This window comes from Hyla sarda, assembly GCF_029499605.1.
Source record: "Hyla sarda isolate aHylSar1 chromosome 1 unlocalized genomic scaffold, aHylSar1.hap1 SUPER_1_unloc_3, whole genome shotgun sequence".
Classification (NCBI taxonomy): Eukaryota; Metazoa; Chordata; class Amphibia; order Anura; family Hylidae; genus Hyla; species Hyla sarda.
The window spans coordinates 1,061,478-1,074,861 of NW_026607589.1; the positions used below are offsets into that span (position 1 = coordinate 1,061,478).

The window sequence follows — 13,384 nt, forward strand, 5'->3', positions numbered from 1 at the left end:
CAGCATTCCCAGCAGTATCACCTCTCCAGCCATCACCAGACCCCTCCATTACTGTATAATGTCCCAGCAGTGTCACCTCTCCAGTCATCACCAGACCCCTCCATTACTGTATAATGTCCCAGCATTCCCAGCAGTGTCACCTCTCCAGTCATCACCAGACCCCTCCATTACTGTATAATGTCCCAGCAGTGTCACCTCTCCAGTCATCACCAGACCCCTCCATTACTGTATAATGTCCCAGCAGTGTCACCTCTCCAGTCATCACCAGACCCCTCCATTACTGTATAATGTCCCAGCATTCCCAGCAGGGTCACCTCTCCAGTCAGCAGCTCCATCATCTTGTTGATGAGTTCTAGGATCTTCTGTTCATCCATTTCCTCATGTATCAGGGAGTGAGGTGGGGGCCCCGGGATTGGGCTCAGGGTTCTTCCCCATCCTTCACACACAGGGGCCCGACAGCGCCCACTAGAGGACTTCTTCACTACTGTGTAATCCTGTGTATGGAGAGACACATTAATATCACTACATACATTCCCAGAATCCCTCACTACAGTCATATCCATCTGTTATTACATAGATAAGAATGAGGTCATGTGACATCACTCCCATAATCCCTCACCTCTCCAGTCATATCCATCTGTTATTACATAGATAAGAATGAGGTCATGTGACATCACTCCCAGAATCCCTCACCTCTCCAGTCATATCCATCTGTTATTACATAGATAAGAATGAGGTCATGTGACATCACTCCCAGAATCCCTCACCTCTCCAGTCATATCAATCTGTTATTACATAGATAAGAATGAGGTCATGTGACATCACTCCCAGAATCCCTCACTTCTCCAGTCATATCCATCTGTTATTACATGGATAAGAATGAGGTCATGTGACATCACTCCCAGAATCCCTCACCTCTCCAGTCATATCCATCTGTTATTACATAGATAAGAATGAGGTCATGTGACATCACTCCCAGAATCCCTCACCTCTCCAGTCATATCCATCTGTTATCACATAGATAAGAATGAGGTCATGTGACATCACTCTCAGAATCCCTCACCTCTCTAGTCATATCCATCTGTTATTACATAGATAAGAATGAGGTCATGTGACATCACTCCCAGAATCCCTCACCTCTCCAGTCATATCCATCTGTTATTACATAGATAAGAATGAGGTCATGTTACATCACTCCCAGAATCCCTCACCTCTGCAGTCATATCCATCTGTTATTACATAGATAAGAATGAGGTCATGTGACATCACTCCCAGAATCCCTCACCTCTCCAGTCATATCCATCTGTTATTACATAGATAGGAATGAGGTCATGTGACATCACTCCCAGAATCCCTCACCTCTCCAGTCATATCCATCTGTTATTACATAGATATGAATGAGGTCATGTGACATCACTCCCAGAATCCCTCACCTCTCCAGTCATATCCATCTGTTATTACATAGATAAGAATGAGGTCATGTGACATCACTCCCAGAATCCCTCACCTCTCCAGTCATATCCATCTGTTATTACATAGATAAGAATGAGGTCATGTGACATCACTCCCAGAATCCCTCACCTCTCCAGTAAGCCGGAAGAGTATCTGTAGGGTGAGGTTTATGATCCTGTCGGCCATCTTGTTCCTGTCTCTCTCCATGGTTGATGGGTCATCAAGGAGAATTCTCTTATATAGAAGATATCAGCAGAGGATCCTGGATTGGAGAAACCTGAAGGGAAGAAGAGGAGACGATGATAAACCGCACCAGATTCTATGGAGAAATAAAATCCATTTCCTGGAGATAATCTGGGGAAACATCTGAGGAGACATTATAGTCACAATCATGGAGGCTGTAAACCTAGTCAGGGGATCCATCATAGTCTGGGGCGGAGTCATGGGGGATGGGTAGAATATGGAGACAGGAATCCACCTTCCATGTTATCCAGGTAATACCAGAAGCCACGAGTGGTGAGAAGATGGAAATGGTGGACAAAGTGTCTGAGGATTCTTCATCATCCAGTAGATGTGACCTGTCATGGTCGGAGGTCAGGAGGTCACTGTCCTATGTCACACACCTTCTCTTACCATCCTATTTTAACTATAGTCAGTTATTCTGATGCCAACTAGGTGTTTACCCTGACCACTGGAGGGCGCCAAATATCATGACTCCAGACAATAAACAGTTACACATATAAGAGATTTGGTGACACCGCACTGGAATCACTGATAAAGGGATCATCCATCTGGGATATTTCCACACAGGATCGAGAACTTCTGCGTCCTACTAATCCCAAGGATTTCCTCACATCACCTTCTGTTATATACATACGTATACGCTTATTGTGAGCGGCTTTACCTCATCTCACCTTCTCTCATAGTGGACTGAGGACATCTAGACCTGATATTCCTTCATTGCATGTATCCCACTGCGAACAAACCATTGTGCCTCCCCTCAGGGGGTGTAAAGACCTTCACTCAGAGCAAACATGGCGGAAACATTACAACAACGAGACACAAACAAACCATTGTGCCTCCCCTCAGGGGTGTAAAGACCTTCACTCAGAGCAAACATGGCGGAAACATTACAACAACGAGACACAAACAAACCATTGTGCCTCCCCTCAGGGGGTGTAAAGACCTTCACTCAGAGCAAACATGGCGGAAACATTACAACAACGAGACACAAACAAACCATTGTGCCTCCCCTCAGGGGTTGTAAAGACTTTTCTGACATGGTCACATGACACTTCTCTGTGCTTTTCGTACTTTAGTTCACATAAAGCGTTGGAGGGATCATAGTTGAATGGATCCGCGTCACACTGGGAATTATTGTCCAGGAATGTTACGTAATTGTCCAGAATCCGGGCAGAAAGCCAATCTGGTCTCCAGGGTTGGTACAACACTATGTCGGGAGTTTGAATCCTGACGTGGATGTTGTCCCTCCAGGTACCCACGTTATGGATCCTTTTCATCTGGAACACGTTGTTTGTGGTAACAAAGGGGATGGAAAAGAGGAGCCGTGTGCTTACAGGACCTGCGATGATGTCACCGTCATGTGATCAGTCACACGGAGGAGGAGGAGTCACATGATCAGGGGCTGCTGCTCTGAGAGATCTCGACACACAACACAACAGCAGTGACTGCCCCACCAGGACCTGCTCTGTATCTGCTACATGCTGGAGGTGTAGGACCTGTGATGATGTCACAATCATGTGACCAGTACATTTGGGGGTAAAGTTTAGCAGTAAAGATGTGACTGTGGCTGAAGGACCTGTGGGGAGGATCATGTGACAGGAGTGGGCGGAGCTCAGCAGTGTTGTCAAGAAGATATTGTAGTTGGAGGACCTGTGATAATGGTCATGTGACAGCAGAGTCCTTCATACACTGAGCAGAGGAGCCTAGAGCAGCAGCCCCTGATCATGTGACTCCTCCTCCTCCATGTGACTGATCACATGACGGTGACATCATCGCAGGTCCTGTAAGCACACGGCTCCTCTACAGATACAGGTATGTGTGTTCTCTCCCTGTCAGGATTCCCTTACGTCCCCCCAGCAGCACAGATGGTATATTCCTCCCCCCGCACACTGGTATGACCCATGCATTGTACTGACAATAAAACCTTACAAGGGTTAATCGCACCCCCTCCCCTATATAGAGGCCGATCCCCTCATCCTGTGATTTCTCCTTTGGGGATTATTTTTATGTATTTTTGTGTTTATTTCTTTAATATTATTTTATCTTTGCTCCTGGAGAGAGAAGGGTTAATATATTGTCTTGTTTCTGCTGCTGTTTGTGTTATTCCGCCATCTTTACTCATTTCCTATATCTCCGCCCAGTTGGCCCCCAGCTAGAAGCCCCGCCCTCCTGTCCTTGTGGCCCTATTCCTGTTATGTCTTTACCTCTAATATGTCAGGTTCTTCTTCTCCTTCTGGTTCTCTCCCCGCGGTGTCCACATGTCTCCCCGACCGCCGCCATCTTGTAGAAGGAGGTTTATGGAGAACTGGGCCGACTCCTCTGTGGATCCAGGCTCTGCCGACACGCCCCCTCCCAAAGACATGAATGGAGGGGGTGTGACTGTGACATCAGGAGGGGGTGTGGCTGTGATATCACGAGGGGGGGTGGCTGTGACATCAGGAGGGGGTGTGGCTGTGATATCACGAGGGGGTGTGGCTCTGACATCATGAGGGGGTGTGGCTGTGACATCATGAGGGGGTGTGGCTGTTACATCATGAGGGGGTGTGGCTGTGACGTCACGAGGGTGTGTGGCTGTGACATCATGAGGAGGTGTGGCTGTGACATCACGAGGGGGTATGGCTGTGACATCACGAGGGTGTGTGGTTGTGACATCACAAGGGGGTGTGGCTGTGACATCATGAGGGGGTGTGGCTGTGACGTGACACAATGAACCCTTATAAAGGTGACTCCGCCCCCAGACATCTTCTCCTCTCTCTGGGGGAGGGGACAGACATTGATCTATAGATAAAATATAGTAAAATGATACATTAACCCTTCATCTCCCACATCCTATAAATCTTCCCATCTCCTCCGGCTCTGGTGTCCAAGGTGATAGATTAGTCGCCATCCATGAGTCTCATGATAGATTCTACCAGACGTGGCCCCCGTGGATGTGATTCCAGGATCCTGTGGAGTCGCCGTCCTGTTGTGTCCTCCAGCGTGTTCTCTGCTATATTGCTGGGTCATGTGATTGGTCGTCCATTCCCGCCTTATGCTCCTCCCCCCCCTTGTTTCCCTTCACCCTCTATCCTCCCTTTTCCTTCTCTTTTCTTTACGTTTACCTTCTTGTCTTTCTTTTCGTGTTCTCGGTGTTTGTTCTTCTGTATTTGATTCTTTGCCGCCGAAGATTCTGAAAGATTTTCTGATAATTTCCGAGGACGTCATCATAGAGGAGAACTCATCCGAAATCATTGTGACCATAATGTCTCCTCAGATGTTTCCCCAGATTATCTCCAGGAAATGGATTTTATTTCTCCATAGAATCTGGTGCGGTTTATCATCGTCTCCTCTTCTTCCCTTCAGGTTTCTCCAATCCAGGATCCTCTGCTGATATCTTCTATATAAGAGAATTCTCCTGGATCACCCATCAACCATGGAGAGAGACAGGAACAAGATGGCCGACAGGATCATAAACCTCACCCTACAGATACTCTTCCGGCTTACTGGAGAGGTGAGGGATTCTGGGAGTGATGTCACATGACCTCATTCATATCTATGGAATAACAGATGGATATGGCTGGAGAGGTGAGGGATTCTGGGAGTGATGTCACATGACCTCATTCTTATCTATGTAATAACAGATGGATATGACTGGAGAGGTGAGGGATTCTGGGAGTGATGTCACATGACCTCATTCTTATCTATGTAATAACAGATGGATATGACTGGAGAGGTGAGGGATTCTGGGAGTGATGTCACATGACCTCGTTCTTATCTATGTAATAACAAATGGATATGACTGGAGAGGTGAGGGATTCTGGGAGTGATGTCACATTACCTCATTCTTATCTATGTAAGAACAGATGGATATGACTGGAGAGGTGAGGGATTCTGGGAGTGATGTCACATGACCTCATTCTTATCTATGTAATAACAGATGGATATGACTGGAGAGGTGAGAGATTCTGGGAATGTATGTAGTGATATTAATGTGTCTCTCCATACACAGGATTACACAGTAGTGAAGAAGTCCTCTAGTGGGTGCTGTCAGGCCCCTGTGTGTGAAGGATGGGGAAGAACCCTGAGCCCAATCCCAGGGCCCCCACCTCACTCCCTGATACATGAGGAAATGGATGAACAGAAGATCCGAGAACTCATCAACAAGATGATGGAGATGCTGACTGGAGAGGTGACCCTGCTGGGACATTATACAGTAATGGAGGGGTCTGGTGATGACTGGAGAGGTGACACTGCTGGGACATTATACAGTAATGGAGGGGTCTGGTGATGACTGGAGAGGTGACACTGCTGGGACATTATACAGTAATGGAGGGGTCTGGTGATGACTGGAGAGGTGACACTGCTGGGACATTATACAGTAATGGAGGGGTCTGGTGATGACTGGAGAGGTGACACTGCTGGGACATTATACAGTAATGGAGGGGTCTGGTGATGACTGGAGAGGTGACACTGCTGGGACATTATACAGTAATGGAGGGGTCTGGTGATGACTGGAGAGGTGACACTGCTGGGACATTATACAGTAATGGAGGGGTCTGGTGATGACTGGAGAGGTGACACTGCTGGGAATGCTGGGACATTATACAGTAATGGAGGGGTCTGGTGATGACTGGAGAGGTGACACTGCTAGGACATTATACAGTAATGGAGGGGTCTGGTGATGACTGGAGAGGTGACACTGCTGGGACATTATACAGTAATGGAGGGGTCTGGTGATGACTGGAGAGGTGACACTGCTGGGACATTATACAGTAATGGAGGGGTCTGGTGATGACTGGAGAGGTGACACTGCTGGGACATTATACAGTAATGGAGGGGTCTGGTGATGACTGGAGAGGTGACACTGCTGGGACATTATACAGTAATGGAGGGGTCTGGTGATGACTGGAGAGGTGACACTGCTGGGACATTATACAGTAATGGAGGGGTCTGGTGATGACTGGAGAGGTGACACTGCTGGGACATTATACAGTAATGGAGGGGTCTGGTGATGACTGGAGAGGTGACACTGCTGGGACATTATACAGTAATGGAGGGGTCTGGTGATGACTGGAGAGGTGACACTGCTGGGACATTATACAGTAAAGGAGGGGTCTGGTGATGACTGGAGAGGTGACACTGCTGGGACATTATACAGTAATGGAGGGGTCTGGTGATGACTGGAGAGGTGACACTGCTGGGAATGCTGGGACATTATACAGTAATGGAGGGGTCTGGTGATGACTGGAGAGGTGACACTGCTGGGACATTATACAGTAATGGAGGGGTCTGGTGATGACTGGAGAGGTGACACTGCTGGGAATGCTGGGACATTATACAGTAATGGAGGGGTCTGGTGATGACTGGAGAGGTGACACTGCTGGGACATTATACAGTAATAGAGGGGTCTGGTGATGACTGGAGAGGTGACACTGCTGGGACATTATACAGTAATGGAGGGGTCTGGTGATGACTGGAGAGGTGACACTGCTGGGACATTATACAGTAATGGAGGGGTCTGGTGATGGCTAGAGAGGTGACACTGCTGGGACATTATACAGTAATGGAGGGGTCTGGTGATGACTGGAGAGGTGACACTGCTGGGACATTATACAGTAATGGAGGAGTCTGGTGATGACTGGAGAGGTGACACTGCTGGGACATTATACAGTAATGGAGGAGTCTGGTGATGACTGGAGAGGTGACACTGCTGGGACATTATACAGTAATGGAGGGGTCTGGTGATGACTGGAGAGGTGACACTGCTGGGACATTATACAGTAATGGAGGAGTCTGGTGATGACTGGAGAGGTGACACTGCTGGGACATTATACAGTAATGGAGGGGTCTGGTGATGACTGGAGAGGTGACACTGCTGGGACATTATACAGTAATGGAAGGCTCTGGTGATGACTGGAGAGGTGACACTGCTGGGACATTATACAGTAATGGAGGGGTCTGGTGATGACTGGAGAGGTGACCCTACTGGGACATTATACAGTAATGGAGGAGTCTGGTGATGACTGGAGAGGTGACACTGCTGGGAATGCTGGGACATTATACAGTAATGGAGGGGTCTGGTGATGACTGGAGAGGTGACACTGCTGGGAATGCTGGGACATTATACAGTAATGGAGGGGTCTGGTGATGACTGGAGAGGTGACACTGCTGGTAATGCTGGAACATTATACTGTAATGGAGGGGTCTGGTGATGACTGGAGAGGTGACACTGCTGGGAATGCTGGGACATTATACAGTAATGGAGGGGTCTGGTGATGACTGGAGAGGTGACACTGCTGGGACATTATACAGTAATGGAGGGGTCTGGTGATGACTGGAGAGGTGACACTGCTGGGACATTATACAGTAATGGAGGGGTCTGGTGATGACTGGAGAGGTGACACTGCTGGGAATGCTGGGACATTATACAGTAATGGAGGGGTCTGGTGATGACTGGAGAGGTGACACTGCTGGGACATTATACAGTAATGGAGGGGTCTGGTGATGACTGGAGAGGTGACACTGCTGGGACATTATACAGTAATGGAGGGGTCTGGTGATGACTGGAGAGGTGACACTGCTGGGACATTATACAGTAATGGAGGGGTCTGGTGATGACTGGAGAGGTGACACTGCTGGGACATTATACAGTAATGGAGGGGTCTGGTGATGACTGGAGAGGTGACACTTCTGGGACATTATATAGTAATGGAGGGGTCTGGTGATGACTGGAGAGGGGACACTGTTTGGACATTATACAGTAATGGAGGGGTCTGTTGATGACTGGAGAGGTGTCATTGCTGGGACATTTTACAGTAATGGAGGGGTCTGGTGATGACTGGAGAGGTGACACTGCTGGGACATTATACAGTAATGGAGGGGTCTGGTGATGACTGGAGAGGTGACACTGCTGGGGCATTATACAGTAATGGAGGGGTCTGGTGATGACTGGAGAGGTGACACTGCTGGGATATTATACAGTAATGGAGGGGTCTGGTGATGACTGGAGAGGTGACACTGCTGGGACATTATACAGTAATGGAGGGGTGTGGTGATGACTGGAGAGGTGACACTGCTGGGACATTATACAGTAATGGAGGGGTCTGGTGATGACTGGAGAGGTGACACTGCTGGGAATGCTGGGACATTATACAGTAATGGAGGGGTCTGGTGATGACTGGAGAGGTGACACTGCTGGGACATTATACAGTATTGGAGGGGTCTGGTGATGACTGGAGAGGTGACACTGCTGGGAATGCTGGGACATTATACAGTAATGGAGGGGTCTGGTGATGACTGGAGAGGTGACCCTGCTGGGACATTATACAGTAATGGAGGGGTCTGGTGATGACTGGAGAGGTGACCCTGCTGGGACATTATACAGTAATGGAGGGGTCTGGTGATGACTGGAGAGGTGACACTGCTGGGAATGCTGGGACATTATACAGTAATAGAGGGGTCTGTTGATGACTGGAGAGGTGACACTGCTGGGAATGCTGGGACATTATACAGTAATGGAGGGGTCTGGTGATGACTGGAGAGGTGACCCTGCTGGGACATTATATAGTAATGGAGGGGTCTGGTGATGACTGGAGAGGTGACACTGCTGGGACATTATACAGTAATGGAGGGGTCTGGTGATGACTGGAGAGGTGACACTGCTGGGACATTATACAGTAATGGAGGGATCTGGTGATGACTGGAGAGGTGACACTGCTGGGAATGCTGGGACATTATACAGTAATGGAGAGGTCTGGTGATGATTAGAGAGGTGACACTGCTGGGAATGCTGGGACATTATACAGTAACACCACTGGAGGGGTCGAGGTGATGACTGTATCATTGTGTGTCAGGTTCCTATAAGGTGTCATGACGTGGCGGTCTATTTCTCCATGGAGGAGTGGGAGTATGTAGAAGGACACAAGGATCAGTACAAGGATCAGGTCATGATGGAGGATCAGCAGCCCCTCACATCACCAGGTAATAGACATGACTATATACACACGTCCTCTCATTATTTGTATGTAAAGAATGAATTCAGTCTCTGTATGTGTTCCCTACAGTCAGATCCAGTAAGAGAACAGCAACAGACAGGTGTCCCTGTCCTCTTGGTAAGCAGAATATGGAGGACATTACTACAGGGAAAGATCTGATCTATATTAATACTACAGACATAAAGAAAGAAGTAGAGACAGATGTGAGCGGTGATAAGCAGTATAAGGAGGACATTCCTACAGGGAAAGCTCTGACCTATATTAATCCTACAGATATAAAAGAAGAAGATACAGATGTGAGCGGTGATAAGCAGTATAAGGAGGACATTCCTACAGGGGAAGATCTCATCTCGATTAATGCTACAGACATAAGGGAAGAAGAAGAAGAGACAGATGTGAGCAGTAATGAGCAGTATAAGGAGGACATTCATCCAGAGAAAGATCTGATCTATATTAATACGACAGATATAAAGGAAGAAGAGACAGATGTGAGCGGTGATGAGCAGTTTAAGGAGGACATTCCTACAGGGAAAGATGTGATCTATATTAATGCTCCAGACATAATAGTAAAAGTAGAAGAAAAGGCAGATAGGAGCAGTGATGAGCAGTATAAGGAGGGCATTCCTACAGGTAACCGCCCAGGTGAGTAGTAATCACTAAACACAGAGAAGGGTCACAGATTCCATTCTGTCACCGGCTGCAATAATATTTTTCGGAAGTATTGTTGTAACTAGAATCTTTGGGACTTCCGGGCAAACAGGTGATGTCTTCCTGGAGTCGTTCTCTTCCCTTTTGTACGCTGAGCGGACTCGTTGTAGTAACTCTGCATAGATCCCATGTCTTTAATTGTCCTGGACACTTTCTTCTGCCCCAAAGACCCCAAAAAGCCTTAGTTCAGTTACCCCAGCTATAGGTCCTACCAGGGGTCAGTCAGCGACAAAGAAGCTGCAAACTTATGTCCGAACCGCTACACAAGATGCGTTGGTACCTTCCAAAGAATCCTGAGGAGAGGGGATAAGTGTCTGATTGTGGGGGTCCGACCGCCGAGACCCCCATGATCTCCTGCCCTACACCCCAGATCTCTCCAGGCACAGGTGACCTCCGCTCCGTGCAGGGATTACTGTCGACCGCCGCACCAAGAGGTGCCCGACATGTCTCTCCATGAATCTCTATGGGAGAGCTGGAGATACACAAACGGGATGCCAGGCAGGAGATGGCGGGGATCTCAGTGGACGGATCCCCCAGTGATCAAACGTATATCCACAGGACTCGAGGCCACTGTAGGACACCCAGCAAGTTCCGTGCATGAGCCTTTTTTTGATGAATGGTATGTGCACTGGTCTTTAAAGGGGTACTCCGCCCCTAGACAACTAGGGTCTGATCACAGGGGTCCTGCTGCTGGGAGATCTATGGAAGAGCCGGAGATACAGGGCCACACCCCCTCCATTCCTGTCTATGGGAGGGGGCGCGACAACACGAGGGGGCGTGGCCGTGACGTCACAACCACTGCTCCAGGAATCTGCCTTTTGTTTAGAACGCAGGGTGCTGCGGGAGATCCTGGGGGGCCCAGCAGCCGGACCCCACGATCAGGCATCTTATCCCCCATCCTTTGGATAAGATGTCTAGCACCAGAGAACCCCTTTAAATCCCTTCATTCTTTCCCTCTGATACGGAAATGTTCGGGTCACCTGTGTGGGTCCAAATGGAGGTATAGGTGCGGCTGGCGAGCCGAGAGCGAAAATCATTAAAAATAAAGGTTCCCCTTATAACTTGTTTCCTGGAAAATTTCACTAACTTTATTAGGACATAAGTCTTTCTATACACATTAATAGACGAAAGACAAAAATGTGATACTGTCTGCCTAGACAGGATAGGGGACAGGTTATAGATCGCGGGGGTCCGATCCTTAGGACTCCCCGCGATCTGAATGGGGCCCTGGCAGTCTGTCGGAAGTGGCCGTTCCCAACCCCACAGGATGCCGCGGCCGACACACCTACTCCATGTATTTCTATGGGATACTTTGAGGGGGCGTGTCGGCCACCGCTCCATACGGAGGTTGGTTCGCTCCCTTCAAGCAGACTGCCAGGGCCCCATTCAGGAGATCGCTGGGAGTCCCAAACGTCGGACCCCGTGATCTATAATGTATCCCCTATCCCACTGGTTCTTTTTTGCCTGAGTTCCCCTTAACAGCCCATTCCCAAAAAATTGTCCCCCCATATTAGAGACATTTGTAATAATTATAGTATAATTCATATACTTTCCTCTATAACAGGCCCCTGTTCCTCCCCCCAGTTCCTGATTTACAGGTGACGTCTTCTCTAACCGGTGTTGTTTACTTTTCTTATGTTCACTATCTGGCCTCTGACAGCAGAGGAAGGCTAAGTGCCGAAACGCGTCCTGTGACTAGGATATACAATAAATACCTTTTGCTTGCATCGGTGAGTGCTGGGACCTCCGTTATTACATACAGTACTTTTTTTCCTCGTGCACCACCACTTTTCAGATAAGTGCCGACCATTGCTCCACCACTATCTGGCCTAGACCGCCATGAAGATTTCTCCAAGACGTCTCCACAGAACCAGACAAAGAGACATTTTAGGCTCCTTTCTGCAGTACAATACCTACCTATATACAAACTCCCCATGTTTATTGTCACTCACAGTAATAGGACCCACTTTGTGTTCCCATAAAGTTGTTAGGTCCCCCTCTGTGCCCCCAGATATAGCTGTAGGCCCCCAAACTGCCCCTATATATAGTTGTAGGCCACCATACTGTCCCCATATATAGCTGTAGGCCACCATACTGCCCCCATATATAGTTGTAGGCCACCATACTGTCCCCATATATAGCTGTAGGCCCCCAAACTGCCCCCATATATAGTTGTAGGCCACCATACTGTCCCAATATATAGCTGTAGGCCCCCATACTGTCCCCATATATAGTTGTAGGCCCCCATACTGCCCCCATATATAGTTGTAGGCCACCATACTGTCCCCATATATAGTTGTAGGCCCCCATACTGTCCCCATATATAGTTGTAGGCCACCATACTGTCCCCATATATAGTTGTAGGCCACCATACTGCCCCCATATATAGTTGTAGGCCACCATACTGCCCCCATATATAGCTGTAGGCCCCCATACTGTCCCCATATATAGTTGAATGCCCCCATACTGTCCCCATATATAGTTGTAGGCCCCCATACTGTCCCCATATATAGTTGTAGGCCACCATACTGTCCCCATATATAGTTGTAGGCCACCATACTGTCCCCATATATAGTTGTAGGCCACCATACTGTCCCATATATAGCTGTAGGCCACCATACTGTCCCTATATATAGTTGTAGGCCTCCATACTGTCCCCATATATAGTTGTAGGCCCCCAAACTGTCCCCATATATAGTTGTAGGCCACCATACTGTCCCCATATATAGTTGTAGGCCCCCATACTGCCCCATATATAGCTGTAGGCCACCATACTGTCCCATATATAGCTGTAGGCCCCCATACTGCCCCATATATAGTTGTAGGCCCCCATACTGTCCCCATATATAGCTGTAGGCCACCATACTGTCCCCATATATAGTTGTAGGCCCCCATACTGTCCCCATATATAGTTGTAGGCCACCATACTGTCCCCATATATAGCTGTAGGCCCCCATACTGTCCCCATATATAGTTGTAGGCCACCATACTGTCCCCATATATAGCTA

General features: G+C 48.3%; 1 protein-coding gene across 1 annotated transcript in view; it reads right to left on the reverse strand.

Annotated features, from left to right (window-relative positions):
- Positions 1-13,384, reverse strand: part of LOC130298177 (uncharacterized) — a 185,373-nt gene that overhangs the window by 140,764 nt on the left and 31,225 nt on the right. The window contains 2 exon segments of the mRNA XM_056551088.1: positions 315-458; positions 4,797-4,876. Coding sequence (XP_056407063.1) covers positions 315-458; positions 4,797-4,876 — 224 coding nt within the window.